The 16594-nt window shown below is 38.6% G+C and overlaps 2 protein-coding genes across 2 annotated transcripts in view; one reads left to right on the forward strand and one right to left on the reverse strand.

The window, feature by feature from the left end:
• Positions 1-4253: 4253 nt before the first annotated feature.
• On the reverse strand, positions 4254-13376 carry LOC131307814 (aspartate--tRNA ligase, chloroplastic/mitochondrial). Its single transcript, XM_058334506.1, has 15 exons — positions 12899-13376; positions 12004-12147; positions 10901-11010; positions 10172-10283; positions 9974-10045; positions 9798-9889; positions 9368-9488; positions 7539-7661; positions 7110-7305; positions 6837-7024; positions 6668-6739; positions 6071-6169; positions 5882-5962; positions 5737-5794; positions 4254-4749 (listed from the first exon to the last, which is right to left on the reverse strand). The coding sequence occupies exons 1-15, from the start codon at positions 13268-13270 to the stop codon at positions 4577-4579; spliced, it is 2013 nt and encodes a 670-aa protein (XP_058190489.1). The 5' UTR covers positions 13271-13376; the 3' UTR covers positions 4254-4576.
• Positions 13377-15877: 2501 nt separating this feature from the next.
• The window catches only part of LOC131307813 (serine/threonine-protein kinase TOR), a 44349-nt gene continuing 43632 nt past the window's right edge, over positions 15878-16594 (forward strand). The window contains exon 1 of the mRNA XM_058334505.1: positions 15878-16258. Within this exon, the coding sequence (XP_058190488.1) occupies positions 16142-16258 (117 nt within the window). The 5' untranslated portion in view covers positions 15878-16141. The remainder of the gene's footprint in view (positions 16259-16594) is intronic.

Raw genomic sequence — 16594 nt, forward strand, 5'->3', positions numbered from 1 at the left:
ACGATACGACTATATATATATAACCCCAACAAGGGAAGAGAGGGAGAAGAAAATGAAAGGTTTGGGAAATTTGTGAGTTCTAAAAAATACTTGCGTTAATTTTGTGGTATTTATAGGGTTCGAAGTCATACCTTTTGGGTCCACTAATTCCTTGTATGATTTTGTAATTAGGGCAGTAAGCAAGCTGCATAATCAGGTTCAGGGGGCCGTACTTAATTAGTACGTACCATTATTGTTTTTCAAAATTCACCTATTTATGAGTGGATAGTTATGGACAATTTTTGTTTTTCTTTCCTCTTTAATCTGCATATGGAATTGAACATTCTTGTGAGTTAGTCATTGTCCCGGTTGGCTATTTTTTAAAACGAGGCGGCTCATTATTGGTACGATATCCACCAAGTTCGTGATGTCGTACGTCTTGCTTCGTGTCCCTTTAATCTTTGTGTTCTTTATTCAAAGATCAATAGAATCTATTTTTTGCTTTTTAAAAAAAAGTTCGTGTATAGGTTTTTGCAGGGGAAAAAGAAGTAAAACACTAAAAATTCCCATCAAGTGTTAAAGAGATTTTTCAAGGGGAAAAAAATAGTTAAAAGAGGGTGAATGTCAGCTTTATTTTATTTTATTTTTTTGATACAATGGAAAGCAAAATTACAAAACTCTATTGCGAATAATGCTTCGCCCCTTTCCCTCATCGATGTACTCTCCTCAATTCTTAATATATGTCTTATTTTAAACTCGCCACTGGGGCAATTAGGCGCTAAGAAAGAAAAATGAACGCGGAAGAGCACCCAATTAGAAAATGCATTCTGATAACATTTTAGTAAAGAGATTAAATTATTTACACTGCTGGTGTATATAATTTATTCTCTTTAGTAAATTACTTACCAAAAAAACATTTTATTAGTAAATTAAAGGAAAGAAATTACTCCGAACCGGGCCACATCGTTGGGGTAGGTGACATCATAAATGGGTCGTAGACACATAATCGTGTGCCTTGTGAAAAATGGAAACGAATTAATTTTCCCGCAAGAAATAGAAAGCAAATGCTTCTTATTCTTTATTAATTTTCAAAGTACAGTGTATGGAATCCGAAAATTGAATTAGGTGGGGAGACCGTGTTTTAAATCTTTACCAAGTGAAGAAAGCCAAATCAAATTTTTCCAGATTTTGGTTTAAATAATTGTGGCGTCGGCAATATCTAGCAAACTAAGAACAAAATTTATATCGGTAGGCAAAACTATTAAAACAACTAAATTAAATACATAATTTGGAAAATTCATAAATTTTTAAATTTATTTCCTGTACTTAATAAATTTAGTTGACCTTATCTTTGTTGTGCTTACCAGGCAAATCTTACAACATTGCCTGGTAATTAATTAATGACCACAAAGAAATTCGAAAAGAAACCTCAAAGTAAATCACAAACAGAATCTACGGACGCAACTTTAAACTTAAAAGTACAGTTGTGTTCGGAACCTTTGGATGCATGTAAACTCATGTACATCGAACAGTTCAGATCGCAGTTATTTCTAGAGTTATGTTTTGAAGGTATGCACGTAGCATTCAAATGAGGATTGCAACCCCCTTAAATTATACAGGAAGAATGCAAAATTATGAAAAAATCAATTTTCCTCTGACGTCTAAGTGTCCAGTTACTAAGAAAATGGTAAGATCCATGCTTTCAATTTAAGGAAAAACTTTCGTGGTCAGAAGAAGAAGTAATTTTATTTTTCCTGCTAAACTCTCTGTCAACATTTTTATTTTATTTTTTTATTAGTCAATTCATTTCACAAATACCTAAAGGTAAAAGCCCAAAGGTTATAACGATTTCATTAGAAAATACAAGAAAGAATCAAAACTACTAAAACCTAGACACGAAGCACATTCACTAGAAAGCTCCTAAGCACATTCTGCCATAGGCAGGCCATACATAAATGTAGGGCAATGAACCCATCTTTGATTTTAGTAGTAGAGCTCAAAGGGACGTCCAGCTCAAACCATAGCCCTAACCACGAATGAAATCTGCTCCAAAACCAGAATCGCCGCCAACCGCACCACTGCCAGAGATCGCACCACGCCGGCGCAACCCATTTCACCAGTAAAGATGAACATCCAAACTCCGGAAACGGAGAAAACCAGAGCAGAAAACAAGAAAACTAACCTAGGCTTATTCGCCCACCCTTACACCCTCCAAATCTTGGGGAAACCTTGGAAACGGACTAAAGAAACTAGCCAGTAGAACCAGAACAAGCCGGAGACAAAAATAAAACAAAAACCCCAAACTCACCCACAGTGTTATTGGCCCAAAGCACCACCGATGGCCACTACCTTCCAAATCAGAGAGGACTTAAAGGAAATCAAACCAAAAACGGGCCAAAACAACCAACCACTGGCCGTGACCCTTTCGCCGGTTGCACTGCACAAATCCACCACTAGAGAGACAACACAAGACGGAGGAGGAGGTGAGCGGGGGGGGGGGGGGGGGGGGGCAAAACAACCAACCACTGGCCGTGACCCTTTCGCCGGTTGCACTGCACAAATCCACCACTAGAGAGACAACACAAGACGGGGGGGGGGGGGGGGGCGCCACCCCTCCCCTAGCCAAAACCCTAAGAAATAGTTTTTAGAGAGAGAAAGTTAGAGAGAAGAGAGAGAGAAACAACCCCAACTCTCTGTCAACATAACACATACAGAAAACTAGATCTTTTCTTCAATTCATTGTTCTTGAGAAATTCTTTGCGCAACATTTTTGACAAGTGAACGGAACTCAAGCTCTTCAATACCAAATTTGCCGTCTTTCAAAGATATATAATTCAAACTGTAATGTCAAAAACTAAGAAGAATGTCTCAGGGCATCGACCAGAATTTTGCAAGTCGTTTTAACATGTACTCACAAATGAAAAGTTAATTTAAAAAAAAAAAACAATTGGAGCAATGGACTACCAGCTTGTTGTGGAATTATAACCCTGCTCACCTTCTCCACTTAAACAACTCAAATGTTTACAAAAATAAAAAAATAAACTGAATTTTCAAGGTCAAGAAACGAATATAAATTGGAAAGATCACATGCATTGATCAACCTCTGCTGAAGACATCTGGTGATTTCTCTTCACAAAAAGAAAAAAATAAAGAAAAAATAAAAGTCATATATACTCATCCAGAAACCTCCTTTGTGACTTTTGAGATCACATTGGCGTTTCATGTCGCAGTTGTTATATGATAGAAGTACATGAAAATCGTGACTGTTTCTCTTACCTATTAGCATTACCATATTAAACCAATAGCCTAACAAAGCCTCCTTCTGCTCACCACCATTTTCCAGCACCTAAACTTACCCATTGTTGTAAGTTGCGACCACCTCCTCCATCGCGGCCGCCCCCCTCCCCCTCTCTGTTGTCTTTTCTACCCTTTATCGTGTACCTCGACCTCGACGGGAAAAATAATTTTCTCAAACACATGTAAATAAATACTAGGAAGTAAGGTCCTTAGCTTTTTAGAAAATCCATAAAGGAAACTTCCAACGAATATGCGCCTTTTACAGGATTCGCATCTAAGATGTCGTAATAGTTATATTTCAAAGAGAAATAAAGGACATAGCCCCCGGTACTTTTCGTGCTTTTAAGATTGCGATGAAATTAGGAAATTTTCCTTGAATAAGTACGAAAAATGTATGCATAATCCGCACATGGATTGATGTGATATTCACAGTTAGTAAAGTCAGAATCTCCTCAATGTATAATTTGACATGCTTGTTTTCTTATTATGAAAGCCAGATTATTCCCATTTTGGTCCTTCAGAAGCGAAAGTTGTAAAAACATTTGACACCTAAGAAAACTTTGGAGTTTGGACATTGCCGGTTGTTTTTCATCTTTTCAGCATACATAATTTGCTGAGATGAAAATTCCAAGGAATTTTGATTTAAGTTGAGTTACATCTAAAATGATATGGCAATTGCACTTTCAGAGTGCCAAGAGGCCTTTGGCCCACAACATCAAGAGTACACTTTGGTTCTAGGAGAAATGAGGTCAAGAGTTCAACTCTTCTTCTTTCAATGTGCTAATAACTATTCCAAAAAAAACTTATTTTCGCCGATAAAAGAAAAAACGATTAACACTTTCGGAGTTATTCCTGGTCTCGATGGTTGCATTTGGAAACTGTACAAACCTTATCAACCACAGAGACACAGTTCACTAAAAAGATCCTTAAACTTCTCATTTTTGAACAAATAAAGTAAATATATAAGAATGAGAAAGTTCATGTCCAAACACCAAATAGGGCCTTTTTGTTCCCATATCAATAAAGAGGATGGAACCCGTCCACAGCAACTGATTCCAGAGTGCAATGTAAAAACGTAAATAACTTGTGATCTGAATATTATGCTTCAATCACCAAAAAGGGATTCAAAACACTACAAAAGAAAGGAAAATGTTTTATGAATTAAACAAAATTCTTCCCTCAAGACTGTCGCTGGGCAAAACATAGCAAAGCTACTGAACCCCAAATGAAAATACTTGTGATGAAACCGACTGATGAGCATCCCAAATGAGAGAATGATTAGTAATATGACTAGGAAAGACTACTGGATAGTCTGGAACGAAAGATCCTTCAGTTGCTGAGGATCCACCTCCGAGGGTGTACGAGTAAGGGCGCATTGGGCGGTTGTCGTCTTTGGGAAAGCGATGACATCCCTGATGGAAATAGCACCGGCTAACAGCATTACCAACCTATCCAGCCCATAAGCAATTCCTCCTGCACCAGAGAGAGACAGGGCCAGTGGATTTAGCTCTAAAAGAGGGTCAGTAAATTTTGTTCTGAGGCCCCTTTTTTTGTTCGGATTAAAACGTCAAATGATCATAATTCTAAGAAGACCACATCCCGTGGTTGGTTGGGACTTTTGCAGCTGTGTTTCCATGGTATAAAAGATATAAAATACTATCAATCCAAGAGGATTATAGGTCATTTATCACTTGATTATTTGTCCGGTAAAAGAAACAAGGCATGAAAGTAAATACAGCCCTTCGTAACTAAAACAGAAACAATTCCAATTACCCAACAAAACAAATCTCAGAGCTAACAAATGCATGGCTTCCATTTGAGATATCTTCATATCAATGAGGAGATACTCTATATAAACCCATCAAGGCATCCAAGTTAACCAACCCACTTCAATGGCTATCAAAGCAGAAAGCAAAATTCTGCCTTGCCACTTGATTGGCTACCATCCATGCCCATGCTGAAAGAATCAAGGTGGAGTATGAAATCAATACTTTGATAACAAGGTAAAGCACTACTTTCCACCCAGACCAGCAATGCATCTGAGTACGGTCATGTGAAATTTATAGCAAGGCATAAATGTTATTCCAGAAAAATTCTGAGGGTGGAAAACGATCTCTTTTCCTAGAGACTATGGCAAGGAGCAGTTGGGCCTAGCATTGACAAATCCTTATGAAAAACATGAGGACAGTTCAATATCTCCATAAGCTATAGGTGGCTTTCTATTACACATCAGTATATCACCATTTACTTCCATGCCAATGGAGATTTTAGTGGCTTCAAGTTTTTGTCTAAAGTGATGGCATACCATCAACCACAAGGTCAACAACTATGTAGATACATGGCATAGTTAAATATAACTTGAAAAATACATCATACAGGATGGACGAAATATAACAAAACATGCTTGAAGATTATTGTTAGTTAGATGATGACAACCATGGAAAGGGTAGAATTTCATACCATGGGGAGGAGCACCCATGTCCAAAGCCTCCAAGAGATAGCCAAACTTTGCTTCGGCCTGCAGAAGAAAATACACTGTTACAGTAAAAACAAAGGCACTGGAATTAATAATTAGTAGTTACCAGCTCCTGAAGAGTCCCCTCACCTGCTCAGGGGAAATGCCAACAATTTCCAAAACTTTTTCTTGGATTTCACGCTTATAAATTCTCAAGCTTCCTCCACCAATCTGATAGCACCACACCGACCAAGTAGAGCAAGTTGAATTTCATGTGGAACTGATGACAACCTTCAAACAATTAAATGTATTAGCAAATAAAGTACCATGTGCACATACCTCAACTCCGTTGTAAACCATGTCATAAGCTAAGGCACGAGCAGAGGAAAGATCCTCCATATCCTCGGGGTTTGGAGCAGTGAAAGGGTGATGCAAAGCCTGCAATAGAACAAAAGTTTCACGATGCAGAGCATCAACAATACAGGGAAGATGTATAGATAAAAATAGGGGCCCACTGGTTCAGTGGTCAAAACTCAAGCTATTAACCTTGAGCTTATTCGTTCAAACATGAGGGCAATGAATCGGAGCACCTATCCCAGGCCCCATTAATGGAGACTAAACTGGGTATAGTTTTTTTCCCCCTCTTCAGCAGATGCTAGAAAAATAGCACTATTGACTTAAAAAACACCACGAGCAAGAGTAAGATATAGTACCACTTTACTCAAAAAGAAAAACTAAACATCAGATTCTTCTTGACTACAGACAGAACCACGCTAACAGTTTCCGCAATGACAATACAGCAAATCATACTTGTTTGCGAATAAAAAAATGTAAGTATTTCAATTTCCTAAAAAGAAACACAGAATACAAAACACAACATAGTATGGGAAACTACCACTTCTTTTCCATAGCAATTAACAAGCTAGACAGACAGACCTCAAGCCTTTGCTCTGAACTGTTCCATTCAAACATCGGGAAATCGGTCACCCAGAGAATTGAATGCCTGGCCTACATACCGGAAACCAAAAATAAAAAACAATTTGAGAGAAAGGGAGATAACTGGGGATCGAAAACTTTCCATGTTGAAGGCACAATACAAGCTTACCTGGTCAATCAAGCCCAACTCATGTGCCACATACACCCGTAGCCGGTCTAAGGTTTTATTAACTGAGACATGGTGACCCACAGCAAACAAGATAAGATCACCGGATCCAGCAGAGCATCGTGTTAGTAACTGCTCCTTTTTTGACGGATGTAAACTTGATACTAGTGCAGGAATCCCCTCAATAGCCCCTATAAGCAAAATTACAGACCCAGTGAGTTGTGAGCCATATAAATCCCTTCGCTAAAATTGAGATTGCCTGTTTTCGTTCATTACCATCATCCAAGACCTTAAGGAAAGGCAAACCCTTAGCTCCAGATTTGATTGCTTCATTGTAAATATCACCTTTCTTAAGGGCTGTGTTTGAATAACTTTTTACTCCTGAAGGCACACATAACACCTTTATAACTCCCCCACTTGCCAGGGTATCTGTAAAAACCTTGAATGAGGAGTCTGCAAAAATATCAGATACCTGCAGTTGCCACAAAGACAACAAACGTAGGTATTCTTTCAAGAAATACCAAACCACGAAGAACATTTGCTCATCAACATCAAACTGATTTGGAAATCGTATTCAAACTCCTCCTTATAGGCACTGATATGTTGTTTGTAGTCACATGAACAAATAGATCAGGAGAGAGAGAGAGAGAGAGAGAGAGAGAGAGAGAGAGAGAGAGAGAGAGAGAGAGAGAGAGAGAGAGTTACGTCTCTTAGTTCAAGATCAAAACGAGCATCTGGCCTGTCTGAACCATATCGACTCATTGCTTCAGCATATGAAATCCTTGGGAAAGGATTTGGTAGCTGAACACCTTTGATCTCCAGAAAAACCTACATTAAGCAGAACTAGTGATATGTGGCAGTGACATTTCAGGAACAGCAACACAGAACTAAACTAAGTAGGACATATATAATATGTCTTTAACATCTTGATGCAATAAGGTTTCGACTGTCTCACAATGTAGGTGCTAACTGTGTACACTAACTGTTGGTAAGCTAAGATAGCTTCATGCACTAACAAGTTTGGCTCCCTACAAAACTACGAATCAAGCTCAATAATTTTTGAAGGCTCAAAAGGTGATGTCAGACACTAAGCGAAGCTCATTTTGACTTAACAAGCCTGAGCCAAGCTGAAATGGATTATGCTCAAAAAGAACTTGGCCCGGTCATTTCAATTATAGATTCGCACGATACACAAGTTGTTGCAATAGAGATCCGGCTAAATAATCTAGTGCATGCTACATATTTTAAGTAAAACCTTGGTTTTGGAGCTTTGAAAAGCTTGCTAGATGCAATAAATTGATTGAACTCTTCTCCTTGCTTCAACCTAGGGTCCTAAGGACATACTCAGAACCAAAGCAAAGCTAACCCAAACCTAACCATGTCCAAGAAGAATTCCAGTGATCAGTGACCTGGTTCCACCCAGAATCAGCTTAAGAAAAGCCATCAAAAGATACAAAACATTTGATATAAGAATGCTGATTCATTGCCTATCACAAAAAAAAAAAGAAGAGAATGCTGATTCATTCCATGCCCACATAAAAACTGAACTAACTTGGCCAAGTTTTTCCTTAGCTGCTCATATAGTTGTATACCATGAAAATCTTATTATTCTTAAACTGGAAACCCATTCTCGTTATGATAAATATGGGTAGTCACAGACGGTATTATGACCAAAAAATTGAGGGGATTCATATCTCCAGATCGGCCTTGCCCTACTTCAAGTTGAGCAAAGGCTTAGCCAACCCCTACTCGAAGTCTAAAGTTGTAAATCGACAAGAAAAGGTTTCACTTTACCCCCACGTAAACACATAAAGAAAATGTTCAGAAAAAGCTAGCCTATGAAGCACCGACACCTCTAGAGGTCGACGTTTCGCAGTGTCCGGACACGGGGACACGTGAGGACACCTCGGGGACTCGTACAGGACACGCAACGTGGCGTGTCCCATAATTTAATATAAATTTTTTAGGGGGGACACGGCAGGGGTCAAAGTGTAATTTTAAAAAAAACTGGGGTCAAACTGTAATTTTTAAAAATTTTGGGGGTCAAACTGTAAATTTTAAAAAAAAATTCAGGGGTCAAATTGTAATTTTTCAATAGGGTTGTATTGAACTTATGGATATCTTGTTTTGTTTGAATGGTATTGGAACTATGAATTTTTCCTTTTGTCCACATTTTGCCATTTAAATTTGGAAAAAAATTGAAAAAATATATATAAACAAATAAATAAATATACATGTGGTGTGTCCCCCGCCGTGTCCGTGTCCCCATTTTTTTAGAATTCCCTTGTCCGTGTCCGTGTCAGTGCATCATAGAAGCAAGCACATCATATGATTTCCAAGTTCATCTAAATTCATGGGTGATTCCTTACAACTTGATAGCCTGAACACTGTCCGAGAACATTTACTTGCAACTGGTACATGTATCTCGCTCTCATACTTATCCTTTTCTCTATCGTATCAGTTGATTTTTTATCAGAGTGCTTCAGCATCTAGTTATATCAAAATTTTAACCACCTTGCAACAAACATTCTAACCTGTCTAATCAAATCTTCATTGAGCCTCAGCATGTTCTCCAGAGGAGTGAAAGCCATCTCCATATCCAGTTGTGTAAACTCAGGTTGTCTATCTGCCCTAAGATCTTCATCCCGAAAACATCTGCAAAGGACGAAAACTAAACTCATTTCTTCCACAAATTTGGAGGATATCTTGCTGATTGTTGACATCAGCACAACCATTAATAGGCACTCAAGAAAAACTACACATTGTTAACAGAAATTAAAGCTGTGAAGAGATCACTTAGGTAAAGAGAAAAAGAAAGGGAAGACAAGAGAATGTCAAAATAAAATCAAAGCAGGAAAGAAAAAAATATATTGGTAGAATACAGAAATCACTGAGCACAGTTGAGAAAGGAGCACAGCAATCAAATTATATCTAAGTATCCATTCAAAAAAAAAAAGGACTTACCTTGCTATTTGATAATACTTATCAAAACCAGAGACCATTAGCATCTGCTTAAACAGTTGTGGACTTTGGGGCAAAGCATAGAATGTTCCTGGCTTCAAAATATGCAGTAGAGTGAATCAGATCTGCAAGCCCTGATAGCAATAAGTAGCCAAGTGACAGCAGGGAACATTATGTACCTGAACCCTTGAAGGCACTAAGTAATCTCGGGCACCTTCTGGAGTAGATCTAGAGAGTATTGGAGTCTCAATCTACCTTATAACCATGAAAAAGGACAGGGTCAAAATGAAGTATGAACGTAGAAAATAAAAGCAAACTGAAAGCATTATATTCAAGAGAGAAGTTAAAAGGTGAATTCAAAATTCAAAGTACAGTACCTCCACAAAACCATGTACATCCTCTAGGTATCTTCGAATGAGTTTCACCACTCTATGTCGCAGCATTATGTGGGAATTCATTTGTGGCCGGCGCAAATCAAGGCAACGATATCTAGTAACATGCATTTAATACATTCTAATCAATAGTAATAATAGAATCAGGCATCAAAACGAACACAAACATGGACAAGCATATCTATCAATGTTAGAGGTATCCTAAAATGATTCAAAATAGTTTGTGGAAAGGAGAGTAAAGAATCTAGTAGCAACCTTATAGAATAAGGACGATAAATCTGAAAGGTAAACTCCAATGTCCGAATACCACTTGTATAATTCTAAAGGATTTATGGGTAACCTTAGTTAAATAACCGGTTGTTATGAGGTCGACCCTTCTGCAGGGAGAGGAAGGGGAGTCTCAGCAGTTCAAAGTTCAAACTACTCTTAAGTCTTAAAAGGAAGAGAAACTATAATAATCTCGTACGTGGGTCATTGTGACCATAAACAGGCTGATTGCTTATGTATAGTTTCTTTTCAGTTCAAAAGAGTATAATAAACATATGAACATTAAGCTTGAGTTATCAGGTGAGGGAAAAAAGAAATAAATTAGAAACCAAATAAGAGGTACTTATATGAGCTTGACAAACAGGTAAATAACTAAAACATCACCATGGACAAATGCCAAATGTAAAGATTTCTTAGCATAGATGAGCTCAATTTTAATCAAGCTACCTCAAACGGATTTCCTCCTTAACAGAATCTTTTGCATCATCTGAGGAAGTAACCAAGAAAGGCAATTTAGATCTCACGGCATTCAATACTTGTACATGCTCTGCAGCAACCTAACATGCATACCAAAATAATGTTAAAACATGAGGAAAAGACTTAAAGACGGGTAAAAAAATACATAAAGCACAATCCAATTGATAAACAGATAAAGCCTTATCATGATGCTCCTCACTTCTACCTCACCATTATCAGGTGCCTTTTATAATTTTTTCAGTTTACTTTGCCCACCAAAAAATGCTAAGCCCAGATTCAATCCTTTTGTCTTTTTTGGGCCACCAAACAATAACCCAACAGAAATGCTACTGGTACAGCAAGTACTGTACAGACAGCGTGTATAGCGCGCTTTTGGGCCCGTCTCAGGTCCAACAAAGATAATCGGAGCCGCTCATTTTGTTCAAAATATTTTTTTGGGGGTCTCCATAAAAAATCAGCTCCATCCGATATCATTAAGGGCGTTTACAAAACGTCCAATTTTGCTTCAAAATTTAGGCTAAAAATTTAGCAATTATGGACATTTCATAAACGCCCTTCACGATATCGGATGGAGCTGATTTTTTACAGGGACCTTAAAAAAATATTTTGAACAAAATGAGCTGTTCCGATTATCTTTGTTAGACCCGAGACGGGCCCAAAAGCCCGCTGTACACGCTGTCTGTACAGCTCTTGCTGTACCAGTAGCACAATAAAAACAAACTTTCAGACAGGCCAGCCTACGAGTACTGGTATGTACCACACAAACTGCAAAAACAGACAGCTAGTCACACAATTCTGACCAATACAGGATAGGTATCTATGCTCTTAACACCGTTCGTTTGGTAACTAGACCAACTATTTGATTGCATCTCACATTTCTCAATGGATATAAAACATTCGAGCTGAAAGAGGGCCTATGGTATCGAATAGAAACCAAGCTACCAACATAGTTGAGTGGAAAAACGAAATCAATAAGAAGTAATGATTGTCTTGATACAAACGTGAACTATGACATAGACTCGTATCCATGGGTCCTAACATTGATTGCATTTATGGAACACTTTGGCATTTACCTCTATCATCCCAGTCTTCATTTTCTTGTTGACTGACTCGCTGGGCCTACACCGAACAACACCTTCAACAGCAATCACAAACTCGAGCCTCAGATCATTTACAACAGAATGAGCATCCGGGAACTCATCTGGCAGTGTGGTAACCTGAAAGTAGGCAATGCCAATGTCAACTCTAAAGTCTATATGATATCACTGATAATAGTGCAACATTGCCAACAATTGCATTTAAAAAGACAATTCGAAAACGGGAGCACTTCCAACTTAATACTACTACCAAAAAAAGGCCCTACAAGCTGACAACAAAACACCCCTCCAGAACGACACTTACTTTCTCAAACGTAAATACAGTTGGTATGGTTCAAAATTGGTAAGCTAATCCACCACCGCACCCTTTAAAACTGTAGTAGCTCTTATACCGTGTTAGAAAAGTAAATTCCGTGACCAAGACACCTAAATGAAGTAAGAAACGGGAATACTAAACTCGTTTAAACAGGAAACAACATAATAAAACCTTCAAAGTACGACCGCGTAATAGTTCCAAATATCATGCTAACAAAAAAAAATCCTTTAAAATGAGATAATACTCCCTCCGTCCTAATTCATTATTCATTGGTCCCTAAGTATTTTCTAAGTATTTATTAAGAGAACGTCATCATTGCACTTATCATTTTTTTTTCTTTTTTTTTTTTTACCCTTCAAAACATCATGGCATGTACTTACTTTCAAAACGTAATTGATAGTAATGTAAAAGAGAAAACTCATCACTTTTTGACCATTACTTTCTAATTGGGACAATCTTTTGAGAACACTAAAAAGTGCTAAATATGACCCAAAATTCGTGGCAGAGTATTATTGATAAAAGAACATCAAATGGAATTCTTTTCATCTTGTAAACCTGCACAAGGCCAGTGTGGTCTCTAAGGTTGAGAAAAGTGAGGCCTCCGTGAACCCGGTGGAGCGCGACCCACCCGCAGAGCCTGACCCGGTTACCCACGTCGCTTTCAGACAATTCGCCGCACAGCCCAGTTCTGCTGACCCATTCTTGGAAGGGTGTTTCCGGTAATCTAGGGGTAGAACTTAGGGTTTTCTCTGAGGAAGTAAACGGAGTTAGCGAAGCGGAAGCGGAGTGGTTGGTTCTTCTACTTACTGGACAAGTATTTGGTTTGGTAAGTGTTTGGAAGTTGAAGTACAGGAGAGGGAGCGGGGGGAGGGAGAGGCGTTTGGAACGGATGGATATGATGGGTAGGGCTCGGAGGAGTATGGACATGGCGATTTTGGAGAGAGGGAGAGAGACGACGGTGGGACGGAAAGCTTGTCTGTCTGAGACAAGAGATGGGAGGAATATAGGACCACCCCGAGCTTAAGTATCAACGGCGTGTACTAACACAGGGGCCCCTTTGGGGTTAGGCTCCTGTCCAGTGAGGGTTACCGTCCAGTCCGGGCCAGTCGGCTTTTTTCCGGTAAATGTCGAGTTTGTTCAATGATTGGATTCGTCCATATTGTAGATCTCTTCGAGACGTATAACCCTGTCAAAAATCATATCCATCCGATATCATTCAATATGCTATTGTAATCAATTTATTTTGAAAAAAAAACATACCTACACTGGATTGGAACCCCTTTCATCCATTTCTCAAAAATAAATGTGTTCCTATCGGGTATTGAACAATATCGGATGGATATAATTTTTGACGCGATTCTGCGTCTCGACGAGATCTACAATATGGACGAATCCGATCATTGAACGAACTCGACGTTTGCTTGAAATAGGCCGGCCTGAATGGTAAACCTCACTGGACAGGAGCCGAACCCGCCCCTTTGAGAGGGGTTAATTTAAGAAACAACCCTTCAGCCAATCACTCACTATTCTCATTCTTGGTCTCTAGATTCAGACGGTTTAAAATACGTTTAGACGAGTTAGATGAATATTTAGATGTCACGTGAATTGTACTCTATTTGCATCCAAAAAATTCTCCTTCAACTGTGGCCTTATGGACCGGGCCAATTTGGCTAATAAAGAAGTGAGGATTATTTTTTTCCTCCATTCAAAAATTTTTTTTTTCACATTTATTAATTTTACTGCAATATTTTACTAGAATTAATAGTTTGCTTCGACAAGACAAATCAAGACATTACGAATATATGATCTAAACTCAAATTTTCTTATAAAGACGAAAATAAGTTTAAACAAATTGTCCGTCTTCTATTATTTTGTCTTTAATGACCTATCTTTAGTTTTTTATCATGACTTTTAGTTTTTTTTATTCCTTCCGCAGATAAATTATGTATCCAAAAATTAATTGTGGGAGAATCACTAACTCCCATATTAAAACCTAACAAGGGGCTATCTGAATTGGGATGGTGTTGTGCAGTGATGTGCGCAGTATTATGGTGCGCACCTTTGAGCCGTCGGATTATGTATTTGACGACTCAGATCTCATCTCAATAATGAATGACTCTCGATCGTTGATTGCCGAGATAAAATTCAAGCCGTCAGATGTACGATCCGGCGACTCAGAAGTATGCAGTATGATGTTGTGCAGCTCACTGCACAGTACCAACTCAAATTCCAGGCTATCAAGGGGAAAGGGATGTTGCCCAAAGTATATAATTAAGGACTTAAAGTTTCACTTTCGTCCCCATTGCTATTTAGATTTGTACTCAACTGTGACAAACTTTTTAAGCCCAACCATCAACATCCATTCAAATTAAAGACGAAACGCACGTGAACGGAACTTGAGCCAGCTGAATGTGAGAATAGTTTGGTATAGTTGTTGTCCAGGTCAAATACAAAAACTTCTTTTAATCCTCATCAAAATTATCACAAACGCGACTACTCATAACCATCTTCAATTCTTATCTTGTTTGCTAAAGTCTTCGGGATATCATATAAGTCAATCTCCATTCGTATGTGAAACAAATTTTGTTATTTGACTCAACAAGTTCAAAATCAAAGTTGATGTACAAAATTTGCACTATTAATGGCGCAAGAACAAAACAACAAAACAAAAATTTAGTAGTTTAGGAGATACGATCAATCTCACTAAAAGGTTTGAGACTTCATTTGGTTTGCTTGTTTTCAATTGAATTTTTCTGCTCACATCATATGTTTTGTTTAATTTAGTTTGTTCGGATTCCCCCTCATGCCAAGTTGATACCTTGTCGTTACTTCAAGCTAGTGAATTTCTAAATTGTCCGTCTAATATATACATAATGCAATAAGACACAAGTTTTCTTACTCCCAGATCACTGAAAAAATAAATAGCAAGAGATATGCAGAAAATGTGCTACCTTAAGTTATATTTGTTCGTAGTTGAAAATTGGGTTTTGTCACAAACCGAATATAATAACTTTATGTGCGTGTTACGTATAAAATAACCTTATATGAAAACTATTTACATGAATTATTAGCACCAAAACATAACTAGCTTGACAATAACCGTTGCTCGAAACAACGGTGCACATCAGATGAAATAACATGAAACCATTTGAGAATAACATAACATTATACTGTCTTCATCCAGCATTTTGTTTTCGGAGAAATAACTTTTGCGTCTTGTACGAAATGATGTTACATCTTGGTGTTAAAATGCATGACACCGTCTAAGTACAACACCGCACCCCAATGAAGACGATTGAGTTGCCATCGTGCTGTCTTAGTCCAATTTATTTGGGTTTGCAAAAAATACATAACCATTGCGCCATGAACGAAAGAATGTGGCAACTCGTATGAATATTCAGTGTACCATTTTGACAATAACATTGCCCTCGACCTCGACTGAGAAAACCGGGGTCGTCATTAGGAAGGGTATATTTGTCCGCGAAAAAACGGTCCTTTTATTAACGACTTCGTAAGTAATTTCGGAAAAGCGGACCAGGAAGGTGCGAAAAACCCACCCATTTTACTCCGACAATCAGAAAGTGCGAAAAACCACAGAGAGAGGGCCAATAAAATCGCGCGACGGCGAGAGAGAGAGAGAGAGAGAGAGAGAGAGAGAGAGTGAGAGAGTGTGTGTGAGCAAGAGAAAGAAAAACAGCTGTTGCTGCTGCTCCTCCTATACTTGCAGGCCCAATCCCTCCTCCATCTGAGCGCTTCGATGTGTCCAAGGCTGGGCTAGGGTTTTTGGGAGGGGGTGACATGGCGAGCACATCGCAGCCAATCCGTTTCTGTGGTCCCGCCACCGCCTCCGGCACCGGCAACCTCGATGCGCTCAACCGCGTCCTCGCCGACCTTTGCACCAGAGACAATCCAAAGGTAGTTTTTTTCTTTTTTGTTTCACTCAATTGAATTGCAGCTGAAGTACTCGGAAAAAGACATAATCTTTCGATCATTATCGTCAGTTTGGTTGCTCTCTATGTTAGAAATCTGTCAGTGTACCAGCATGTCGTCTGGCTCGACTAAAAATCGAAAAAACCGAACTGTATATGTCCGCACAAATGTGCGCACTAGGCGCCTGGGCGTACGCGATGCACGTGAGAATCGTGTTATGCGGGAAGGAAAGTGGAAATCTTCAATTGAGATTGATTGGTAATGAAATCTGAGATGCGGAAGTAGAAAAAGAGGGGAGAAGAAAATTATGGTGGCATGGCG

This window comes from Rhododendron vialii, chromosome 11a (assembly GCF_030253575.1).
Source record: "Rhododendron vialii isolate Sample 1 chromosome 11a, ASM3025357v1".
NCBI classification, from domain to species: domain Eukaryota; kingdom Viridiplantae; phylum Streptophyta; class Magnoliopsida; order Ericales; family Ericaceae; genus Rhododendron; species Rhododendron vialii.

What these genes read in the sequence shown, in the direction of transcription:
- LOC131307814 (XM_058334506.1), bottom strand. Translation starts at nt 13,270, where the DNA reads ATGTCCATACTCCTCCGAGCCCTACCCATCATATCCATCCGTTCCAAA. An exon ending in CCTTAAGGTCTTGGATGATG is followed by an intron (nt 7,025 to 7,109) that starts GTAATGAACGAA and finishes TTTTGCTTATAG; the next exon opens with GGGCTATTGAGGGGATTCCT. An exon ending in TTGGCATTTCCCCTGAGCAG is followed by an intron (nt 5,795 to 5,881) that starts GTGAGGGGACTC and finishes TTTCTTCTGCAG; the next exon opens with GCCGAAGCAAAGTTTGGCTA.